The 24,789-nt window shown below is 44.0% G+C and overlaps 1 protein-coding gene across 3 annotated transcripts; it reads left to right on the forward strand.

The window, feature by feature from the left end:
* The first annotated feature begins 1,468 nt into the window (after positions 1 to 1,468).
* On the forward strand, positions 1,469 to 23,857 carry RANGAP1 (Ran GTPase activating protein 1). Of its 3 annotated transcripts, none has more exons than XM_084205840.1 (17): positions 1,469 to 1,564; positions 2,186 to 2,223; positions 4,196 to 4,335; positions 5,553 to 5,680; positions 6,597 to 6,656; positions 7,319 to 7,498; positions 8,339 to 8,473; positions 9,650 to 9,808; positions 9,982 to 10,095; positions 11,577 to 11,676; positions 12,396 to 12,480; positions 12,862 to 13,000; positions 13,485 to 13,598; positions 13,920 to 14,022; positions 15,657 to 15,745; positions 17,552 to 17,673; positions 22,743 to 23,857. In XM_084205840.1, exons 3-17 carry the CDS (start codon positions 4,224 to 4,226, stop codon positions 22,810 to 22,812), a joined length of 1,710 nt encoding a protein of 569 aa, XP_084061966.1. In that variant the 5' UTR covers positions 1,469 to 1,564; positions 2,186 to 2,223; positions 4,196 to 4,223; the 3' UTR covers positions 22,813 to 23,857. The 3 variants fall into 3 exon arrangements, with proteins under 3 accessions (XP_084061966.1, XP_084061968.1, XP_084061967.1); XM_084205842.1 differs by lacking the exon at positions 1,469 to 1,564 and adding an exon at positions 1,703 to 1,973; XM_084205841.1 differs by lacking the exon at positions 1,469 to 1,564 and having other exon boundaries at positions 1,999 to 2,223.
* The last annotated feature ends 932 nt before the right edge of the window (positions 23,858 to 24,789 follow it).

Here is a 24,789-nt window from a genome sequence, read left to right on the forward strand (position 1 = left end):
GAGTTACAGACGTCCGGGTACCTTTTTCTGGGCACCACAAGCCTGAAAAAGGACACCCATTAACAAAGGATTAACCCTTAAAAACAATAGCCTGTTGCATATTCATACACTTCATACATGATGCATAAATTCCATTCAAATAAAGGATTTGCTCTGGTCATCATCACCTTCTTCCTCCTAATCCTAACAGCGCCTTTGAGGTGGGAAGACGTTCCTTTCTTCTGATAAGAGGACAATAAATTCTTTTTCTCTGAAAGATTTAGGTGTCCTGTGGCTGCTAGCTCGCTGCAAGTCCTTTCTTTAAAAAAAAGCATCTTACATAGCATAGTTTCTACTTTAACATTTTGTTATAACCCAAAACTATATTTAACACACTACTTAAGAGAATTAATACAGCATTACTTTCTAACACAACACATATAATATTCATTTTAATATTTGCGAAAAGCCAATCATAAAATATGCATTTTTCACAGCCTCTTACAATGTTTTGGGACTAAGCAGCAGAATAAATCCTACCTCTGGCCCTCCTCAATAGCAATCTCTCCAGGTATCTGCCACCTGAAATGCTACCTACATTGGTGCCTGTAGGTTGCAGGTTGCAGAGAAGGGACAGAGGTGCTGTGCAAACCCACTGCAGTAGCAGGCAGGTCTGTGCACAGCTCACCCTGCCTCATCCAATGTACTTTTGTTTCTATACTAAGGAAGAAAATGTCACGCACAATGTGCACACAAGGCTGTCAACAAACCAAGGCTTTTTCCCATCCTGAAGCAGGAATGACTTTGCACTCCAGGGTGAAAGCGACAGATGAGAGAACATAGTCCTACATGCCATAGTCCCATAGTGCCAGAGGAGGTTTAGGTTGGCTATTAGGAAGAATTTAGTCACAGGAAGGGTGATTGGGTATTGGGATGGGCTGTCCAGGGAGGTGGTGTTGTTGCCGTCCCTGGAGGTGTTTAAGACTGGATGTGGCACTTAGTGCCATGGTCTATTTGATAGGGTGTTGTTTGGTCATAGGTTGGACTTGATGATGTCAGAGATCTTTTCCAAGCTAACAGATTCTGTGATTCTGTGAAACGCCTTCCTTAGCAGAACGGTCTGACAGTAGTAACATGCGAATACGAACAGGAGACCCCAGGGACATTATTTAGGGGAGGCTTCACATCAGAAAGTGCTCGTGTCCCGCTTGCGGGAGCTTCCCCAGCGACACTTCAATGAACGGGAGTTGTGAGCGTGGCCCGGCCACAGCCCCACGCAGCCCGCTCAGGCCGCCGGCCGCGCCCGGAGCCGAGGCCAGGAACAGGACTACAGCTCCCGGCGTGCCCCGCGGCGGCCGCCGCGCGCGCCCCCGCAGCCCCGCCCACGCCCACGGTGGCGACACCGGCCGCGGCGCGGCGGTGAAACGCGTCTCGTGACGTCACAACACAGCACCCAATCCCGGAGCGGGGAGCAGAACTGCCGGCGTTCAAATCCTCCGCCTCCCCTGCCCGCCCCTCACCCAGCGGCCCCGGCGCGGCGGCGTGAGGCTCCCGCGCCTTCCCCAGCGGCGGAACCCCCGAGGAGGTGAGGGGACGGGCAGCCGCCGCTGTCGTTAGCGGCCGGCGGAGGGAGCCGTGCGTGAGCGGAGGGGATCCCGCGGGCTGACGCGCTCCTGGGCCCCGCCTGCGGGGGGCGCTCCCACGCGTGCCCCTCCCAGGCGCAGGCGGCGGTCCCCGCCCGTGGGGTCGCGTCACGCGTGTCCGGCCGCGGGTCCCGCTCCCCGCGAGTGGCGTTCCGGCCGTGCTTTGGCCCCGTTGCGTGGGGTGGGGGGGGAACGTGCGGCCGGCGCTCGGCTGCTCCCGGGGTGGGAGAGAGAGGAGCTTCGGCCACCCCTGGAGCGAGCGACGCTGCGGGGCTGTCAGGGGCTGGCGGGGCGGACACCTCGGGCTGTCGCCCCTCTCTGCCAGCCGCCCCGGTGCCGGGCGAGCGGCAGGTAGCCGGTGTGTTGGCTGTTGGGGTCGACGAAGTGTTGTAATTAAAGTATTCGTCTGAACTAGCTTTGAGACCATCAGGAAACGTTAAGTTTCCTACAGCCCTTACGTGAAAAGGAAACCTGTCATTAGGCATTTTCAGGTCTTGGTTGTGTTTGACAAACAGACTAACTCTTCTTTGTTTTTTTCTTTTTTTTTTTTTTTCCCTCCAAAGCTTTCTCTGTGGAAGAATTAACAGTGAAGAGACCTCTGGTAGGTTGACATTTGCGTGTGGCTGACATGTGCTATAAAACATGCTTTGGGATGGGATGCTGGATTTGTATGTTGAGATTAGGAGGTAGTCTGTAGGCAAGGTGAAGAATGGCAAAGGAGATTCAAGGGAAAAAGAAGCCAGGAGGATGTGAAGCTCTGTAAGGAAGATGATCATAGTAGAATGGAACTGATTTTTAAGAGTGAAGTTGTTAATTGAACTAGGTGGACAGACTAACTTCTGCAGATATTAACTCCTGTTTGGTAAAGCCTTCATGGTTTGGAGGATGGCTTCTTTTTCTTCCTTCTCTGTGTTGGGTTGGCAGAGGCTGGGAATGTCCCTGAGTTTGGTATCTGGGTGGCCTGGTAGGAATGGAGTCAGTTACGTGGGTTTGATGCCTTAAGTTTTAGCTTTCATATTTTCTAGATTCTGTACTGCTGCTTTAGTGTGTAACTCTGAACTTCACATAAAGCATTAGTAAGTTTTCTTCCCAGGGCAGTTAGACAAAGCAATCCTTTCCCAGCCTGAGAACCAAGGACACCATTGCAGCTTCAGGCCCAAAAAGTGTAAACAACAGCAAATTGAGGAGAGCAATCTGGGAGGATGGGACTTCATAACCTGAAGCTGAAATTGGACAATTAACCCCAACATGTAAATGGCCCAAAACTTAAAAAAGTGTGAAACCTCGTGACCGGGGGTCCACCTTGGGTGGAGCCACGGCCGGGCTCTTGCACTGCCCAAGGTGTATCCTTTGAAGGCCTTTTAATAAATACCTGCTTTATTCCTTTAGCTCTGTCTAGCCTCTGCTCCAGGCAGCCTCACAAGGCATCAGGTTTCTTTTTACTGACAGCACCTACTTGAGAGAATTGTCATCCTAGACAAATTATGTTCTTCAGCCTTGGAGATTTTCATCCCTTGTTTCCAAAAGGGATATTAAAATTAAAGACCCCTGAAGAGAAGTCATACTCTGGGGGAGCTGGAGACTTTACAGATGAGTATCAGGAGGAAAGTATGTGAAGGAAAATACAGAGTTTTTGTATAGGGATGTTTTAAAACCAGCACTGTTGACCTCAAACAGCTACAAGAGTGTGGGGTCATTTCCAATCAGACAGGAATGGAAGGGAACCAGTTTTGTGTTGTAGGAATGGAAGTTCATCCCTTCTGACATCTGAAGTCTAAGTGTGTGGTTTCTAAGCATTAGTTGTGTGTAGCCTTTTATCCCAGCAGAGGCAGTGGGATAAGAAATGTACTGTGTTTATCCTGCTCAACGGATGGAGGCCAGTCCCTTCAGACTGCAATTAATATTCATTAAATAATGCTATGCAGATGCTACCAGGCATGGCTAGCTTCAAACCTGTGTCTCAAGGCTAGATGTTCACTAATTTATTGTAAGTGTTGATCATCCTGTTTAACTTGTGATGAATTTGTGTGGGGCATCTGAAAGGAAAGAGCACCCAGGAAGCTGAGAGAGTTTTGTATGCAGCACACACAATGTTTTCAGCAACTCGGTGGTTCTGGAACTGTGCTGACAAGAGCACTTCTGGGAATATCACTGAAAAGGAAAAGCAACTGTGTTCATTCTAGCTTGCTAGAATGAGAGAGCAGGGGAAGCATGCAACACATATAATTAAAGGATGGAGGTTGAAATGAGAGGAATATTGCATTTTAATTGTTAATCTTGCACAAAGAGTAATGTCTTAATGTGGCCTTAATCCATAGTTTTACCTGCTGTTTATTTATGAAGTATATTGTCAGTGTTGGAAGAATCAGCACCATCTGACTGGCTGGCTTTGGAATATTAATCTAGCTTAGCTGTCTTAATTGAGCTCTGGGGAAAAGTAGTAATGACATTGAAAATTCAATTAGATATCTGAGTAACAAAAACCACCTGAGTGTTCAAATAAATATGGTTATTTGTATAGATTATGTATTGTAGTTAGAGTTTTTATGATGACAATTTCTTTTAATTGACAGTTCGTAACTTTTGGAAAAAGTGGGGAAAATGGCATCAGAAGACATCACTAAGCTTGCAGAGTCACTTGCCAAAACCAAAGTGGGTGGTGGACAGTTGAGCTTCAAAGGCCAGAGCCTTAAACTCAACACAGCTGAAGATGGTAAGAGAAAATACCCTTGTGCTCTGAAAGCATCTCCCTGAAGTTGTCAAATCCTGTGGTAAACTTTCTGCTAATCCTGCATGGACAAGTTGTCATAACATATCTGCAGTGCTGGGGTCTGTCAGCTGCAGCTGCCTCTGATAGGGATGTTTCCTGCCCTTCTGGTACCCCGCTTTCACATGGTGCCCTGGCAGTGCTGCAGCTGCTGTAGCTGCCGTTTGGGTGCCTGGTTTGCAGTTGTCGTATTCTTGGTGTTCTCTCTAAGTGCTTTTGACAGTTACTGGGCATTAGGAGTCATTGCTCCTTTTAAAAACAGTGAATGAGTGTATCACAGCTCTTGGAACAAGATGTGCACAGAGCAATGGGCTGGTATGTTAGCCTGCTCCAGTAGTTCACCTTCTTTCTGTCTTGTTGCTATATCTGTGTTTCACAATAAGTCCTACAGTGGCTGCTAAGGCAAGTATCTGGAGAAAATGTATGTATTAGATCAACATTTGTCACACCAAGAAAAACAGCATGTTTTTCAGAGAGGTTATTTGCTATAGTATATAGCAGATAATATAGATATAGTATATCTATACTATATAGAAAATAATATATACATAAAGTGTATATATACACTATATAGGAAATAATATCTATAGTATATATATACTATATAGCTTTTTTTTTTTTTTTTTTTTTTTTTTTGCTAATGCCAAAGGTGGAGCTTTTCTATAGATTGGTTTAGTAGTTCAAAGGCACTGAACTATGGGGAAAGGCCTTGGAGCTTGGGAACAATAGCAGGTGCCCATTGCCAGGAGAGACTGCAGCTTGCTTCTTTGCCTTGCATAGGATTACTATAGAGCTAAATTTTTCCCCCCTGACGTGTTTGCTAAACACACATTGCTTCTGCCAGTCAGTGGGAACTTTTTCCTGTTGATGTGACACTAATGCCCATCACCTTAGTCTCTGCACCTCTCCAGGGACATTCGCTCTAGCTTTTAAAGCATGTGCTAAATGGCAGAAGAAAGAACAGTAGAATTATGAGAAGGCAGGGTAGGGAATGGAGAGTGTCCTTTCTGGTGATCTGACACTTCAGCTCTGTTCCCATTGCTGTTTCAGGTGGTGTTCTAGCGTTTTTGCTAGAGGATCTAGATTTTTACTGGATCTCAGAGGGTTACTGTGGTAACCAAGACACTGGTTAAAAGACCAACTAGATTATCTGCTTCTTGCAGCTGAAGAAGTGATCAAGCAAATTGAGGAATTTGATGGCCTGGAAGCCTTGCGCCTGGAAGGCAACACAGTGGGTGTGGAAGCAGCAAAAGTTATTGCCAAGGCCTTGGAGAAGAAAAGTGAGCTCAAGGTGAGATTCTTAAATGGGGAGTAGTGAAGGGCAAGAACTAATGTGGAAATACTGAAGGCCTGTCTAGGCTCTTCCTACGGAAACCTCCTTGAGTTACCTCTGAAGCTTGCTTGGTGGCTCTTCTGGGAGGAAGAGCAATCTTAGGAAAATACAGCATAACTTGGAGACTTTGGGATAATGGGAATACCTTTGGCATCCCTAACCTCCTGTGGAGAAGGCTTCCAGTCTAAAGCTGGGAAGCTATGTGAGGAAGAGACTATTGAAGGCAGCATCTCTAAACAAAGCCATGGCAATAAAAGACTAAGTTCAAATGAAGTTCTCTGAAAAACTGAGTTGAATCTTCTGGAGAGTGAGTCTTCAGAGAATGTCTGAGTAGGGAGGAAATAATGGAGGAAATGCAACAGGAGGGTCATCTTTGCCCAAGCTATGTTTTCCTACTGTTGCTCTAGCCTAATGTTAAGGGGATGCTGTGCTACTAGAGGCACTACACTGTCCCTTGATGGAGAGTGGTAGGAGACATTGATATGTATTAATCACCCAAATGTGGCTTTTCAAGTTCAGATTGTTTGGCTTCATACCTTAGTAAAATCTACATTGCTAATGTGTTCTTCTGTTTCCTGTTGGTTTTTTTAGTGGCAATTTTCTCAGCAAAAAAAATAATTCCAGCTTGAACACAAACAAGAATTCCTGTATAACATTTATAGTGTGAATTTCAGTTACTTTGTCCTTGCAAGTGAAGTGATTGTTAACAGTGGTTCTTGCAGCTCTTTAGTACAATCAAATGACAACCCAAGGGAAGGGAGATAGCATTAAGCTGTTTCCAGTGATGTAAAGCATCTTGTATGTGTAAATGTTTATTACAGCTGAGTTGACCTAAATATTTTAGTGGGGTTTATCTGTATGCTTCTTATTTTAGAGGTGTCATTGGAGCGACATGTTCACAGGCAGGCTAAGGTCTGAGATCCCTCCTGCTTTGGTAAGTAAAAACTAGATCTGAGTCTTCTGACTAATATAACCTCTTTTCTCACCTGTCATGCTTTTTGTGGGAGTCTGTATCTTGGTACAGAGCTGATCCTTCTCTGTGTTGTTAGTGATAAATGTCTCAGAATAGGTGAGTGGTTCTCTTCTGCTCTTCCTGTATGAGGTGGAGAGGAGTTGATTAAAGGTTAAATGTGAGTCCATGCTGGTGAAGGAGCTTTTCACTGGGAAAAACCATCTTCATGACCCAACAGATAAAGTGAGAGCTAAGCTTTCTAAGTAAATCATATGGCTGTGTCTTCTAAGACCATTACAGAGCTCCTTGTCTCCTCAAGTTCTCTGAAGCCAGAACATAAGCTCAACACTGATGAAAACTATTTCTTTCAGCACTGTAGAACAAGAAATTCACTTAGATAAGTATTTGACCTAAAGGGATGGGATAGTGTCTTGATAGCTACTTCATGGTTATCTTTAGCTTAATTTGTGCAACTTCCTCTCTGGATTTAGCAGTAAAGTTTTATTTCCCCATGCAGCTTTGCAGAATGTCTTCAAAGTGGAAATTTTTTTTGCAGCATCACTGTCATACCTAGCCACTGCAGTGATGCTGTCACTAAAAGTTAATCCATTCCCTCCCTCCCACTGCCATCTGTTTCCTTACAGATCTCTTTGGGGGATGCACTCATTGCTGCTGGAGCCCAGCTGGTGGAGCTGGACCTGAGTGACAATGCCTTTGGGCCAGACGGTGTGCGTGGCTTTGAGGCTCTGCTGAAGAGCCCTGCATGCTACACTCTGCAGGAACTCAAGCTCAATAACTGTGGCATGGGCATCGGTGGTGGCAAGGTAAGGATTATCTCCTCTTTGGGAATGAAGTTGGAAGCAATCTTTGGTGATTGCCAACTCCCCTGCTTAAGGCAACTACAAGTACACCGGGTTCTTCAAGCTTGGTCTAGTCAGGTTTTGAATATGGAGACTTCACAAGCTCTATGAATAGCCTAGCCCAGTGTTGGACAGACCTCACAGTAAAAAAAGGGGGCTTGTGTTAAAGTGGTGATTTCCCTGCACTTTGTGTGCAGCTCTGTCTGACTCTGCCTTCTTTATACCACCTTCTCTCCTTATCTTGTTGTTCTGACTATTTTTACACATGGATAATTGTCCCCCAGAGCCTTTTCTTCTCCAGCCTTAATAATCTCAGGGGTCAGTATTATCCTAGTGACTAAAATTCTCCAGTTCTTTAATTGTCCTTGGTATTCTTTGCTGGACTCGCCCCTGTAAATCCATGTAGGAGCCTGGACACTGTGCTTGATTGCATTTCACAGGGCTAAGCAGAGAAGGATCTGACCTTCTCTGAGTGCTTTTTCCTAGGGCAACCCAGTAGAATTCCTTAGCTTCAAGTGTGTATTGGTAGCTCATGTTCAACTTCCTACCCATATAAGCTTGCCTGCTTAGAAGCAAAATGTTCTTGATGGCTCAGTGTGTTTTAGTGTTGCAAAATTATCAATTCTTGTCTGAGACCAGTGTGCAGGTGTTGCAGGTAGAGAGTTTTATTTGTATACCTGTTGTAGAAACAGGTACCTGTCGGTGATGCCCAAAGTATTTCTCAAGAGGGGGATCTACAAAACATGGTAGGATTCCTGTAGAGTGAAATGCTGGGGGATTATAAGCTGCTTGTTTTATCTTTAGATATTGGCAGCTGCTCTGAAAGAGTGTCACAGGAAATCAAGTGCCCAGGGCAAGCCTCTTGCTTTAAAAATATTCGTGGCTGGCAGAAATCGTCTGGAGAATGATGGTGCCACTGCCCTGGCTGAAGCCTTCGGGGTGAGTATCAAACCAGAGCTGCTTTGACAGCAAATTGGAGCAAGGTAGGATTCAGTGCTAGTGTTAAAGATGATGCACAGAGAGTTTGCCTCAGCTAGGAAGCAGGAGCTGGTGGTCTGTTCACTGAAGTCATGGTGGTTCTTGCTGCTGAAACTGGAGTCTTCAACAAGTGGAATTAGAGTTGCTGACTGAGTGTTTTTGTGACCTGAATTTCCAAATACGTAGCTAGGTGCTGTGTAAAGTAGTTACCTGAGGGAGAAATAGTCATCTCCTGAGTAATTTAATAGTCCTATTCCTTTTCCTCTCTCTATGCTAATGGTTGTTGACTGGCACTGGGGTGGGTATCTCAGCTTGTTGAGTGCTGCTTTGCTCAGTCCTCTGGCAAAAGCAGCCCAGTGTTTTTGCTAGGATCATCTGGTCAGAGCTTCAAGTGTTGCCTGGCTTTCGCTAGCTGGCACTGGCCCACTTGCACTTTTGTGGGAGGAAGACAATTCACTGTGATTGGGGCCACCTCTTCAAACCTCAGTTGTTGCTAGAAGTTACTTCTGAAATACAATGCATATTGTCAGGTATATTAACAATGATATTGCAGATTACAGGTTGACCTTTTTTGTAAAGAACTGCCTAGATGTGATTTTGATTAATCAGTAATCATGGCAAAAATAAGACTTTTTAAATACTAGAGTTGTATAACAATGTGATTCGTGGAGAATCAAGATTGAATGGCACTACCAAAATAGGGCTAATTACTGTTATGTGACATGCTGTTTAGTCCATGAACAATATTTGTGCTAGGTTTCTTATGTGTTTGCTTCTGTGGTCAGGGCAAAATGTAGATTTTAATTAGAAAATTAAAGTGATGTTGTATGGTCTATTCCAGTGTTCTTGAGCCACAGGTGAAGAAATCTTAAGTTATTTAGAGTAGGCATATAGGACAATGTCTCTTTGAATCAGGGCTTTGTATTTATCTGACACTTGCCATGTGTCTGTGATTTTACTTAAATTTGTGACAGAATTGCTGGTAAATAATTCACTGTAGAAGAACCAATGGAGTTTTTAAACTCAAAACAATTTTAAGTAAATCCTAAGAGTGGAGCAGCATACTCTTGAGCTGAAGTTGAATTGAAGCTGAATGCTTTCTAAAAGCTTTTATTTTTTGTCTACATCCTTTGCCAGATCATTGGGACTCTAGAAGAGGTTCATATGCCACAGAATGGAATCAACCATCCTGGCATTACAGCACTGGCACAGGCCTTTGCTATCAACCCACTGCTTAAGGTTATAAACCTGAATGACAACACCTTCACAGAGAAAGGAGCTGTGGCCATGGCAGACGTGAGTTGTTTTAAGCAGTTGTTTTGGGTTTTGTCTCAAGTCTGGTTGGCATTAGCACCTTTGGGTTGGTGGAACCGTGTCATGTTGCAGTAGGAAAGATGACATTCCAGAAGTAATAAGGTGTTCACTTACTTGCATGTCCACTTTCAAATCTGTGCTGTCTTGCTCTGCAGACTCTGAAGGCACTTCGTCAGATTGAAGTGATCAACTTTGGGGACTGCCTGGTGCGTTCCAAGGGTGCTGTTGCTATTGCTGATGCTGTTAAAGAAGGGCTTCATAAATTAAAGGTATTGTCTGCTTGCTGTTCAGCTCTTTGGAAGAATGCCAGGTTTTCCATTTCATGTTTTTCTGTTCATTCTCCTACTGCTACTGATTACTTTAAGACAGGATTCAGTCCCATGCAGGCTCTGTGCTCACAGTTGAAACCAACAGGCTGTGTTATAGGTCAGTGGTATCCCACCATCCAGTGAGGGCTGTGCTATGTGGAGGTGTACCAGTGATCTGTTTAGTCTTTGCTTGATCTTTTTGCTGCTGTTGGCTCTACTCAGCAGGTGCGTCTCAAGAAATCTGATCATCTGAAGTACCTGCTGTTAGAACTTCCCAGAGCTTCAAGAGTGGGGACTGACATGAAGGGGCCTTCATGAGCAGCTTGTCTTTTCAGCATTTCATAGCTCATACAGTTAAGGCTTTTTCTTTGTTAGAGCATCAATCAAGGGTCTGAGTTTTTTAGTTTTTTGGTGATACCACAGCCTCCTACATCAGTATTTGCACAGGACTTGAATCTGACAACATTCTGGATAGGCTGAAGTCAAATTTATAACATAAGCAAACCAGGATCTTTAGAAATACCTGCCATGAGTCATAACTACCCTGAGACAGATGCTGAGCATGTGATTCCTAATCTTGCAGTCAAAGACAAAAATTAACCTAATACCTATTTGTGTGTATGAAGCTGGTATAGAAAGAAGCAGGTTCTTTGTGGCGTGTGGTCCCTTGCTTGGGCTTCTGCTGGTTCTACTGGAACTTGTCTGAGTCTCCCAAGCAAACTTAAGTAGTGGGGTATTGAGATGAACAAACAGAAGTTAAGTCATTTTTTTTCAGAGCAGAAATGGTTAAGGGAAGGTAGCATGAAGCAATTACAGCTGATTCATTCTGTTCAAGGACTGCTTCCCTTCTGTTAATATTCAATCTCTTCTCAGGAAAGGATTGATTGAGCACAATGTAGAATGGTGGGGGATGGTGTCTGGCTGTTGCATTCCTTTACTCTTACTAGTCCACATGGTTTCTCTGCTGGCTGCATCTGTCAGAAGTAGTACCACTCATGGCTTTTTTTTGAAGGCCTTAACTTGCAACTGAGGTGTCAAAGGAAATGTGCAATCTGTTTAGTACAGTAGCTGCCCTTCTTCTGTTAGACTTACCAGAGTGAGAGTTTTGGAGTGCTCTTGAGACCCTTGATAAGTGAAGATCTGCAGTCAGCTGACTGCTAAAGACTGAAATGTCTGCTACCTTTTAGGTGAGCAGTGATTTGTAGGTATTTGAAAATTGCCACCTTTAATAGTGCTGCCCTTAGCCACCAGTATGTTTCAAAATTCCCTTTTCAAGTATATGAGGTAGGAGTATGTCAGGCTTTATTTTCAATTAATAACACTTTTTTGCTGGGAGCCTCTTCAAATGAGTCTTTCCAGGACACTTGTGAGGACATGAAATTTATGGATATGACAAATCTTAACAGGAATTCTGCAAACAAAATGTTCTTTTGCATTTTTAGGAACTGAATTTGTCTTTCTGTGAGATCAAGCGAGATGCTGCCCTGACTGTTGCTGAAGCTATTGAAGATAAGACAGAGTTGGAGAAGTTGGATCTCAATGGTATGTGGTTTTGCTAGATCAAAGTATGTATAGTTTGATTCCAATCAGAAGCCACTAGGAAGAATATTGACAGAACCTTATGTTCTATTCTTGCAATTGTCAGCATATAAAAAACAGTACTCAGTAGCTGAACTTGCATGACCTTGGGACAGGAAATGGTTAGATCTTGAAAGTTTTCTTAAACCATGAACTCAGTTAATTGATGAGCATTTTTGGTACACCTGATAAGGTGGAAGGAGTAGACTGATACCTATACCTTTTTTTGGTAAAACTTAATTATTCAGTTCTGTCTTAGATCCTTCATGCTTGTAAACAAAAACCTTTGTGTGCAGCTCTGCAGAAGAGTGTGAGAACTTTGCCTTTGTTGGCCTTTGCTGTTCATACCTTGGGTCACTGCATTTCACTGGTGCTGTGCTGTGTGTCCTTGTTTTAGAATCACTAAGAACAAGAGCTGTTTAGAGAAATGACAGCAAGTCTCTCAAACTCTGAAGCATTAGGGGATTTTCATCTCCAGCTGTTGTGTAATGCTGCTGAATTTTCTTTAACGACTGTTTGATTCTGTCTGATAAGTGCAGTTTATGTTGCTGCCTCGAAGGTGTTGTGCAGAAATGGCATGTTTGATTTCAGAAACAAGAGATAGACAAGAATATACAGCTAAGTCCTCAAGAACAAACTTGTGTGCATCTGTCAAGTCCACTCCCTTTTCTCTGTCAACCTAGGTAACTGTCTGGGAGAAGAGGTGTGTGAGCAGCTCCATGAGATCCTTGAAGGCTTCAATATGGCATCAGTGCTGGGATCTTTGAGGTAGGCACGGTACCAGAGTTTAAATTAGAAGTTTTCTGAGAATTTCATAAACACTTTCACTGACCGATCTCATTTTACAATAAGAACTGTCATTGCTGGTGGATGTTGATCTGAGTGTGGAGCACAGCCTAGGATGTGTCTTAAACTTGTCTTGTTTTCATTGATGGACTTACCTCAGCATAAGTAACTGATTGTGTTCGTTGATCTTTTCTTACTGTTCTCAGCTGGGTGACTGATGTTTGAATGTCCTCTTGGTGTTGTAGGTGAGATGTGCTTCTTGCATTAGGACTTTGAGGAGAGGCTGCTCTTTCGTTGTTGGAAAGTTTTGAGTTTCATTGTACAAGAATTCCGAGTGTGTAATGTGTAACATTCTAACCTTAGTGATGATGAAGGGGAGGAGGATGAGGAGGAGGAGGAAGATGAAGATGAGGAGGAGGAAGAAGAGGCGGAGCAGCAACAGCTGAAGGAGAGAGGAGCAGAACAGGAGTCACTGACTCCTAAGAAGATAATTGATTCACAGGTAAGCTTACTGCCAGATAGATTTTTGGTTTCTTCAGCTGGAGAAGAGTAAAGGAGAAAATGAGATTGTAGAGTCTGAACTTGAAGTGCTGACAGGCAATCACATTCCTGCATGGGCTGGCACTATTGCACCAGGGAGATAACATTCAGGCAATAAAATGGATTAGTTGAAAAATGTGTTTTGTTAAAGTGGGCATGTTGTACACCTGCGTGAAGGGAGAGACTGAGTAGTGGTTGTAGCAGCACATGGGTATCAAAAGGCTTCCATGTTCAGAAATGGTGGGGACCTTGTACATGCAGTGCCATGCCCTCATGCCAGCATATCCTGGCCACTTCAGCTCCGGGCTCAGGTCAGCCTCAGGCTGTTTTCAAGCAGAACAGTTTCTGGCCTGTTATAGCTGTGCCCTGAGCTGTCCCATCTGCTTTTGCTGGACCAGTTTATTTACTTCCAAGAATAAACTTGAGATGGATTCCACCTGTTTCAGGCTTCAACTCCAGTGCCATCTCCTCCTGTGGATGTTGCCACGTTCCTTGCTTTCCCATCACCAGAGAAGCTGCTGCGACTAGGACCGAAGTGCTCTGTGCTGATAGCTCAGCAGGTAGGTGGGCTGGTGCTTGTCTGGGCTTGATTTTTCTCTCAAAATTGTTTAATTACCAGAGGTGATAACTTGACCTAGATTTGCATCTTTTCTCCAGTGATCCCAAAGGACTTTATGGAAGCAGATGATGCAGCTAACGCTTAAACTGGCATCAGAGCTTCTACATAAAGTAATTGTGTTTGTGTTTCTTGTGCCTTGTGATATGGCTGAGGCAAAGCTGGTGTCAGTCAGTTGAAGAGTAATTCTTTCCACAGCCCTAGCAGAGACCCATGTTGTGTAGCTGTCTAGCAGTTAACTGATCTCCATTTTTTTCTCTTTCAGACAGATACATCTGATGTAGAGAAAGTCGTTGCAACCCTCCTAAGGATATCCTCAGTCTTCAAAGATGAGACCCCAGTGAAAACAGCAGTGCATGAAACAACAGGTGATTGGGCCTTTCTTTGTGGTGTGACCTGGTTCAGTGCCACAGACACCACTGCAAGGTGGACAAGGCCCCTGTGAGCCAGGCCATTGGGCCTTTTTGTCCCTGGCGGATAGCAAAGTGCCAGGCTGTGCCCTGCTGTTGTGTAGAGTGGAAGATTCATTCTGAACCTGGCACGTTTTGTGCTGCCAAAGCCTGTCTCTGTTGTAGTGGCCTGATGCTGCCCTTACTGCATCTCCTTGATGCTGAGCTGTGGTTGTGTGTTTTAAGGCCAGTTACCTTTCCAAGGCTGTTTATTTAAAAAGCATTTTGCAGGAAGTACCTTCCTAGTGTAGTGTTATGAGATTGTAAAGAGAGACCTCCTAGCTGATGTCTCTTATCTTTAATTTCTTCAGGAAGCAGAGATTTCCAACATGGGGCAAGACCAAGAAACCAATCTTCAAATAAGGGACCATTTCTCACACTATATTGGAATAGTAGTTTGGGCTAGGTCTGAGTGTGTGGACTACCAGTATATCCCTTCAGGGTTTTGCTTGAAAATAGGAATTTCCAAACAGTCCTGGGCTTCTGACCACTGCCTTTCATCTTTTCCAATCCCCCAGCAGTTAAATTCCCCCACACCTTATTGTGCAAAATAATTGGATCAAGTCTTTTTAAGACCACTTACTTAAAGTGGTGTACTGTGCATTTCCCTAGTTTGCAATTCACAGACGTGGTGAAACTGTTTTTACAAACAGTAACACAATAGCTCTCTGCAGTTGGTTATGGGTTGAATCAGTGAAAGATAGTCAGATGGCACTTCACTGAGCTAATGCACCTTGGCTCATGCCTGTTATGAGTTGTCTCCAGTAAAAAAATGGAACAAAGGATATTAGTGTTGTCTCAGGTGTGTTTGTTTACATATTTATTCCTGCTTCTTCAGGAAAGGTAAAACCTGGCAACTACTTTCCTTCCATAAAAGCAGCCATCAGCTGACAGTGAGGACCCTGGTTAATGTCTGGCACTGTTCTACAGCCACTCTAGTGAATTCTGCACATTCTAAGAAAACAGAATTGTCAGAGGTCAAAAATGGGTTGCCTTGCCACCTTTTACACATGAGAGATTAAAGCCCATTGTTTGTGGCATAGTATTGTTCCTGAGGGAGCCCAGAAAACAGCTGAACAAACTTTCTCATGGTGTTCTCTCATTCTTTGTGGTTTCAAATGAAAAGTTGAATTGTTGCTGGCCTTTTAAGAAGTCAAGGCCCTACCTCTTGATGAGCTCTAGGTCATCTGCTCATATTTGTTTGTATGTTTATATGTATGTACACACAGCATGCATGCTCAAATGCACTGAGCAGAGCTGGTGGTGCACAGGACTGGGGTGTATTGCATCTGAAGCTTAGCAGTGTGGGAATTTTCATGTGGGCTTTGGGTGTTTGCTGGATGTATTAAATTTTGGTTTTTCTCTTTTATATTTTAAGGGTTGTACCTGTCTTAATGCTTCAGAGCTTATAGCTACAGAGACAAATGAAATCTTAAAGATACTATATCACAAAACTGATTTAACAGCTGAGTTTCTGTATTGTCCATTTTAAGCTTAAAATCCATGAATGTCCTTTTTTTGGGTTGATTTAACTAATGTGCTTATCTCTTTAGATGCCTTGATGAAAAAAGCCTTCAGTTCTGCCACATTTAATTCAGATGCATTCATCTCAAACCTCTTGGTCCACATGGGACTACTTAAGGTGAGGAAGCAGGAAAGAGTTAAGTCATAGTCTGTTTAGGCTGTTGAAGGCCAGACTGGCAGGATTTTGGGTAATTATGTTGCCATGGAAGCAGCTGGGTGCTTGTGCATGCCTGATGCCCAGGGACAATGGAAGTCTGCAATTTGCAGTTTCTGCTGGACCTGCAAGGTTGCATTAGGATGAAGGATGTGTTGCCTTTTTGTATGTCTCCTGCTTAATGTGCTCTGCATTTTCAGTCATTCCCCGAAGGTAGGGAGGCTCAGGTGGGGCAGTAATGCTGCTGCTGGACTGTGGTGTCTATAAAAGCCATGTCAATGTTATTAGTTATTGGGGTCCTTTAGGGCATTTCTTGAGAGCATGTCTCAAAAATGTGTATCACCTACTCATGCCAGATCAGTGGCATTCAACTTCGTGCTTTGGAGGCTCTTTGCCAAATGCTAGTGTTAAGTAATTAGTTGCAAGGAATAAACTTATTGTGGGAAGATGGAGGGTCAGTAGGAAGCCTGTGATTTTCAGAATTAGTAGCTTTATTTTCAGTGAGGTGACTGTGGAGTGGTTCTCTCTGCAAAGCCTTAAACACCTTTGCCTGCTTGTGCTACAATGGTTAGTGTTTCTCACTGCCTCAAGACTTGGAAGCTGAGAATATAAACTTGGACTAAGACAATTCTAAACTACAGAAAAGCCATCATCTGTTACAGCAGCCTGCTATTAAGCAGGTTTTTCAATGTCCTTCTGGTAGTATCCAGCTTGGCATTCAGACCCTCTTTGACATGTATGGATATGACTTAATTTCCTAAAAATCAGTTTTGCCTCTCCCTGTATTCATTGTATACTGGACCAGCACTGAGGATCCCACTTCCCAGAAAGGTCAATGGAGCCCAAGATGGCATTTGGTTCTGCAGAATGGCTGTTTTGTGGACTGCCACCTACCTCTCGCCCATGTGGAAAATAGCAATAAGCATGAGGCACAAAGCACAAACCTGTGCTCCTGGAGAGGAAGTGGCACTGATGATAAAGCCCAGGAGGATCAGCCTGCTGATTCACATCTGTGATGTGCCTAATTCATCCCCAGTCCCCTGCATGTGGAGAAGGTGCATACTCCATTTTCAGTCCTGTGTAGCTGGAGGCATGTGAGCAACAGATATTCTGAATACTGTGAACTCCAAGGTCACACAGCAGGAACACAGGTCTGGGTCCTGTCTGCAGAATGAGGAGTTTTGTTGAAATGCCAGTAGAGAAATAAATGAAAACAATTTGTAAGAGTTGGGACATGCAGGGTAACATCACAGTAGGAATAAGAATAACTTATGCATCATGTAAGCAAGGAGGTGACTGTTGGCCTTATCTTGTATATAACTGAGACCAGTTCTGGGAACACTGCATCAGATTCTGGAGGGAGCCTGTTAAAGAGCTGGAGGTGGTATAAAAATGAGCTACAGAATAATACAATAAAAATTAAGGTAGCTGAATTCTTTATGGACTGAAGTCTGGTGAAGTTTCTCAGGAGAACACTTTGACACAGAGCCTCTGAGAAGATTTGGCTGCTTCACTTGCAGGTTCACTACTTCCCTTTCCCTATTAGTACTACTGTCAGTTGATAAGTACTAGAATGTTCTTGATACATTATTTCAGGTGCTGGGAGGCTATGGAATTGGCTACCTTTGTCTTGTGATTAATCTAGTGACCAGCCTTCTCTCCTGCAGTGTTTGGGAGCACTTATTCAGCAGAGAATTCCTTGACTGTGAATTACAGTGGTTTAAATCAAATCCCAGTTGTCTGATGTCTGATTTCTTGTCCATTTCTCAGAGTGAAGAGAAGATCAAAACTGTACCAAGCCTCTATGGTATTCTTATGACCTTGAACCATATGGTCCAGCAGGATTATTTCCCTAAATCCCTGGCCCCAGTTCTCTCAGCTTTTGTTACAAAGTGAGTATTGTATTTGCCATGCAGTCTTCTCTGTGGGAGCTTGTGCAACTGTTTGAGGGTTAATAGCTACATGTAAGCTGTTGTGAAAGCCCACTAAATGTCAGTTCTGAAACTGAGAATTAATAGCTTAATAGGCCTCCATTTTATCTTGTTTACTGCAGTATGTGAGGTTCAGAGTTAACAAAAAAAATCCTGAAGAGTGAAAAGTGGGAAGTTGGCTTTGCAAGGAAGTGGCTCTGAAGGAGAGACTGCTAAAGCCTCTCACAGAAGAGCTGTTTTGAGCTTAAGGAAACCTGCTGGGTTTCTGGCCACTGCATGAGTGAACTGTGCATACACTGGATCTAACTATGCCCTCCAAGTCTTCCTTCAGAGTTGAGGGTCAGCAGAGCTCTGCCAGAGTTGTCATGCTGTGTGACACTGAACACCAGCAGATGAAAACTGCAAAACACAAAGACTGAATTTGTTTTTCAATGGAACTTCCTACTGTGACAGCAACAAAGTTAGTGATTTTCCTGAGAACTGAATGGGGAGCATAAGTACTGAAGAAGCTGCTTTTGCTGACTGCCTGTACTGAATGTTGTTACTCCCACAATAGGTATAGAACCAACCCCTGTCCCCACCAGCTCTAGTATTTTTAATGTCTTAAATGGCTATGGAAACCATATCTCTACTGAATTAAATCAGTGTCAACTTCAGCATTGATATTTAGGGGGGAAACCCACCAAATAGATTGGCAATAGAATTGCATACTGCTGCTCTACAGTCAGAGGAGAAGCAGTCCAAAAATGTCACTTCAGTCAAAACAGCAGAGGCCTGAAATCTGTTTGGAGCTTGGTGGCTGGCTCAGCATGGATAGTGTGCTGTGTAGGGTAAGGGCAGCTTTTTAGCAGGTTCCAAAAGGAGGCTTAAGTTCTCCTGAATTTCATGGTGTATGTGTTGGCAGCAGCTGCTTAGGCTCCCTTGCTGGTGAAAGGTGGAGTCATCAGATAGTTGTGGTCAGTATGAAACAGGGACAGTAGGAATGCAGTCAAATACTGCATGGGGGGAAAGAGTTTCTCCAAGCATTGGTGTGGCTGAAGCTGTCAAAACTGATATGGACACAAACCACTGCTACATAAGCACCAACCATGCTAATGTCAGTTTGGGAAAATAAAGTATCTTGCTTACACATGTGCAAATGCCCACTGGAGGCCCTTCTTGTGGGACACTCTGCCTCCTGCCTCCTCTCTTTGTGTTGATCAGGTTAAGGCACTTTAAAGCCAGGGGCCATGTGCTTTACCAACTGAAAAAATACACCTCCAACTCAATCATTATAGGTTTAAGCAAGGACTTGCCATATCACTGAATTTCTGCTGTTTCCTACACTGCTGCCTTGCTCTTGCTTATTGATCAAGCCCCAGCCCTCAAAATGCAATTTAAATTGCTGGGAGCTGAGAGTACAGGAGAAAGTCAAAAGCCCTGAATCAGTGTGTCCTAATTGTTTATGAGGTAGCAATGCCCAGAATAGCCTCTTAATTCTAAGTCTCCTAACACATTTTGTTCAGAAAAGACACTTGTCTCCCCTCTTCCTGTACATGTGCCTGTAGGCTTTTCCCAATAAATGTTTGTAAGCTGTAGCTGCTGCTGCATAATTATATGTACATACATAATTATATGACAAAATAAAGAGTAAAATTCTGGTCTTCATGAATTCATCAACACCAACACTACTGAAGCCAGAGCCAGCAGTTCACTACACGAACAAGAGGGGAGAGTCTTTTGGGGGAAGTATGAGACTGTAGATGTATGAGCATCTGTAGATGCTGAGTGAGTGCTGAGAGCCTCTATCAGCAGAAGGCAGCTCTTCCTGCCTTCTTCTGTTATGTACCAGTGCTACTCCAAGCCTCCACTGGCCCTGGTGCTTTGAAATGCTTGGAGCTGAAGTTTTCTGCTTTACAAACTTGTTACAAGCTGTGATTTTATAGGGAAACTTTTGTTCTGTGCTGCATAATGAAGTACACAAAGTCCAAGGAATCTCTCTCTCTGTTATATGAAGAGAGGCCTTTCTTACAATGCTTTCCCTTAAGGGAACAAGGACAACAGCTCTTAAATCTGTGTCTGGGTAAATGTAAACAGTTCAAGAACCACCCCCCTGTCCAGTTAAAACAGCCTGGTGTGGTTTCACCCCAGCTGCCTCCAAAGCCCCACACAGCCATTTACTCTCAACCCAGAGTGCTGAGGAAGAGCAGGGGAAGCCTGAAAGTGAGCAAATGTGGGGGTTGATGTGAAAATGGGTTAACAGGTAAAGCAAAAGCTGCAACTGCAAGCAAAGCAAAACAAGGAGTTAATTTACCATTTCCACCATCTCCAGGAAAGCTCCATCGTAGCTTCTTCCTTCTGCTTTATGTGATGAGCATGATGCCATGTGCTATGGAGTATCCCTTTGGACAGCTGGGGTCAGCTGGTGTCCCCTCTGGCTTCTTGTGCACCCCTGGCCTACTTGCTGCTGGGGTGGGGTGAAACTAAGTCCCTTGATGTCCTGTGAGCCCTGCTCAGCAGCAACTGAAACATCCCTGTGTTAGCAGCACTGCTCCCAGCACAAATCCAAAACACAGTCCCTCCTGTGAAGAAAAGTATCCCAGCCAACACCAACACACAGCTTCTCAATTAACCTCTATCCCTTGTCTCTTCTTGGAATTCAGTCAGAGTAAAATTGCAATCCTAAAGTTAAACCTCTGCCTGGTTACCACAGTAATATTCAGAACTCATCTGGCCTCTGTTTCTGCAACAAATCTAATTCCACTCTGTCAAACCTGTGATTCCTTCACTTGCAGAAAACTAATATGCATTTTTGTGGTATTTTCTTTTTATTTTTCTTCCTTTTGGTTTGTAGTTAGCTCTTCTGAGCTTTTAGAGCTGTAAAGTTCTTGTAGTTGCCTAGGCTAGAGCTCTGCTGTCTTTCACTGCAAGGGGCTTCTGAAACAGGCGCTTACCTCCTTCCTTTTGTGATAATTTGTTGTTGTAGGCAGTGTTCTCTGTTCAATAATAATTCCAGAATTTTGGATACAGACTGTAAACAGCATCCATCTTACTCTGCTTGCTGTCAAGCCTTATTTGGGGTTTTTGGACGCAAGAGGGTGCTGTGAATCCACATGTGCTTTTCCGTAATTTTTTAAGTGGAAATGCTGAAAGTATGTGAGTATCTGCCCGCCCACTCGTGACTTGCTGGAGGTGATGGGGCTTGTGTTTGATTGGTTTTTTGGGGTTTTTTTAATGTTGCTCTTTGCTGTTGAATTGCATCACATCACTGGTGTCTTCCAACAGTCTGTAGCCTAGGGTGGCAGGCAGGTAACTCCACAGCAAATAAAGAGAATTTTATTGCTAGAGGAGGCTTAGTGTCAGGAGAGGGGGCTGAGGGATCTTGTCTGTGATCAATATCAGTGGTCCAGGTTCTCTGGTTCCAAAAATAGGCAGCTGCCTGGATGGAACCAATTCCCTCATTGCAAACAGGGCTGGGTCTTCCAAAGATGAGGGCTGAAATATCTCCCAGCACTTTGATCAACTCCAAGCTGTGATTCTGCAGCACTGTGTGTTCAGTGTGAGGCATTGAATGGCTCTTGCGGGGAGTAAAAAGGGTTCAGTCTTCTCCAGGATGTGCTTCTGTTACACAGCAGCAGCCATGGAGTGAAGTACCAAAGAACCTCTGCAGCTATTGGTCTCGTGCTCTACACCTGGAGGGGAACTCCTTGCTCCTTCCTAGATATTCCACTCTTTATTTCAGCTCACCCCTTTCCCCAAATTGAGTAGGCTTCACAGCTGTTCATTGTTAAAGGTTATTTTGCTGCGGTGAGGCGGGAGAGAGGTAAAATTAATGACTTCTATTCTCAGAACAGTGGAAAACATTGGATTGAAATTCTTTGGAGGAAGTCCCCTAATCGATGGGTTCAGACTGGTAAAAGTTTCAGTGATGCTGAGCCAGCAATTAGCCTGCAAAAACTGAAATATATTTTAGTGGGAGATGATGGAAATGTTACAGAAATTTAGCCTCATGTTAAAAGGATATCTTTATTTGAGGACCTTCAGAGGCAGTTATGGAAAGATGTCCACAAAAGTCCACCCTCCCCAGGGGTGAGTACATTTTATAGGTTTTAGGAAAACTAGCATAATTGATAAGAAGCACCAATTAGGAGGACAAGTGGTGAAGCAACTCCCCCCAGGTCAAGCCCCTTCTCTGGAACCCCCCCGCTTCAGCACTAGTTGTACTTTGCCCATGAAAATGTATCTTGAAGAGTTGTTCTTGGCCTTGGTTCCCAGAAAGAACCAAGATAGTATGGAGCCTTGTATCTCCTGAGGCTTGGAGCTCTGGAATTTGTTTTGTCTTTCTGCTTAAGGAAGGCCATGGAAAAGTACTGGGAAAACTGGTCACTAATACAACAGACTACAGAACTGCAAATGCCTGTGTGAAGAATACAGAGAATATAGAAAAGAAAAAAGGCAAAACCTAAATGGCATCAGCCCAGCAAAGCCAGTCAGGTGTTGCTTGACATCAGGGAAGAGTAACAGGAGGTTATGCTGCCTCTTTTAAAGACTTTAAAAGTCCTGAGACCAAAGTCACCATCTGATTATAGGTAGCAGATGACTTGGTGAGAAATTATTGGAGTGCTCACAGGATAATCTCCTGTTTTGGGGCTCTAAACAGTGAAACTTTATGGGAAAAACCCATTGCCAGGAGAGAGGGAAGGGGGTTTCCACCTCCATCATTCTACCCAGAATGAGACACTGGGCTGCAGAGATGAAAGTCAGTAGCAGATTGTTTATAACTACGGAAATAAATGTACTGATTCTTGGCCACTGCCTTCCTGACTTGGATTCTCAGGAGAGAGTTTTCCACAGCAGGCTCTGAATGGGAAGCAGTGATCTGGGCAGCAGTGATGGAATGGTATTGGAAAAGATAACTGAGTGCAAAATCTGTAGGTTTTGGGGCATACACATGCAATGCATTGGAGACAGTGTTTATTCGCTTAGTCCAAGGCAGACACAAAGCCATTCTCAAGTTCAGTATTTTAAATCTCTCTCCCTTCTTTCCACAGACCCAACCGTGCCCTTGACTCCTGTTCATTTGCTCGCCACATGCTCTTACAGACCCTCCACCAGCTGTAGGAGAGCAGAGCTGCCCTTCCTTCCCCATGGGACTGTCATCAGCAGAGAACTCGGAGCTGCCTAGTGGGAGAGGATCCCAGAGCCCATACAGACATCCTGTCCTTTTTTTCCCCCCTGTAGGAAACCTGTCTTTCCTTCTGCTTTCATAAACCTGAACAAATCCTGCTGAATTGTCTTCCTACTCCTCTTGAAGTGATTCCCTGGTCTGTAGGGCAGATGCTTACGCTAAAATAAGTCTGTACTGCTGTGAGCTCAGCATGAATTGAAGAGTTCTCCATTTTGGTTGCATTGGCAAGGGTGCCAAGACTAACACGGGACCCAGAAGAGCCCTCATCTGGACCAACCCAGCTGGGCATTCTATTTTATTGGACTTTGACTCCTGCCTTATAGCATTTAGCACTGTGCCAGAGGGAGGCTGTGCTGCTGCTGCTGCTGCCCTGCTTCTCTGAGCCAGGGGAGTGCTGCTCCTGGACAGAGGGGTGAGGTGTGATCCCCTTTGGTTCTTCTTTCAAGTCTGTTGTCAAAGGCAGTCTGTGGCTAATTTTTATTTTAATATACTCTTCCCCTTCTGCTGTGGCTTGGAATATTTGTGTAGTGTGGCTGATCCTGGTGGCCATTGCTTAAGGGAGCGAACATATTTTATTGTAAATTTTTTTTGCCATTGCCTGTGTTGTTTATTCTTCCTGCCCTTCTCCTTCTCACCCTAATTAAATAGGCTTGGTTTGGAAATCAATACAATCCATGAAATCCCTGTGGAATGTGTCCCTTTCTCTTCCCTTTGACAAACCACTGAGCCTGTGTGCACTGTTCACATGTTTGAAAGCCAAGCACATGTAAAAATATAGAGAGAAGGTTGTGCTTTTCTCCTGCACTGAACAAGTAGCGGCAGATGTCCCTAAATCTGTCTGGAGGATTGTCCATGTGTCCATACAGGCCTTTGAGCCCCCATGACATTCCTCCATACAACTTACAAATGTTTATGTCAATTGCCTGAAATGTTATGTAAATAAAAATTAACTGCACAGCCTTATCATCATTTATAAAACCTGCACTGGGATTTGGAAGCCTGTTTTGCAGCTTTGTGTGATTGCAGAGTTTGCAGTGGAACACAAAATGGAACTGGAATGAAGCCTGGCTTGTGTGAGGAGAGAGGCACCGGTGAAGTGACCAGCTGAGCTGTTGAGTCCCAAACCTTGTTTCTGCAGCACCCCATCTCTTTTCTTGGTGGTCTCCTGCTGCTGTCCAAAACAGGAACATGGCAGCGGAGCATATTTCCCTCCAGGCATCTTCAAATTCCTAGCGCAGTCTAAATAGGAAAAGCACTTATTAGCAGTAGCCTGCTACTCAGCTGTAAGCAGTGTGAGGCAAACATGAACTGTTACTGTCCCACATTTCCAGGATGAGGTAAATTTAAGCACTTCATCTCACAGGCTAAAAAACTAGGCTGGAATTCACAGGAATATTCACAGGAACCTGTAAATGTTAAGAATTATTGGACTAAAAACTCCATCACAAATCTTCCTGGTGTGACCTCATGCCAAGATTTGGCCAGCCCATGTCTTGCTGGATTTCCCTCTGGAAAGCTGTGACTTGATGCTCTGACCATTTGAATGCTGATTTTTTTCTCTGCCTCTTATCAAATTGCATGGAGTAGTTCTTGAATTTTGCAGTGGTTGTGAGAAAATAAATGTAATCAAAGGGCCAGGTCTGTTAGGCAGAGCTCCGTGGACTTGCTACGGTTGTACTGCCCCTGCATTCATACAGGTTGGATGGTTACAGACTCATGAGAGCAACATGATATTTAGGGCTTTGGCCAGATTCCAAATTGGTGTGGTCAGTCTTGCTTTTCTTCAGAATTTGGGGCTTATTAGCTTATATCTACCAGCTCTTTGTAAATATGCAAAATAATGTTTTTACATGTGGCCTACTTAGCAAACGAGAACACAGAGCTTGCAGAAATGTGCCTGTGCTTTGCTC

Source organism: Fringilla coelebs (assembly GCF_963513975.1).
Source record: "Fringilla coelebs genome assembly, chromosome: 5".
Classification (NCBI taxonomy): Eukaryota; Metazoa; Chordata; class Aves; order Passeriformes; family Fringillidae; genus Fringilla; species Fringilla coelebs.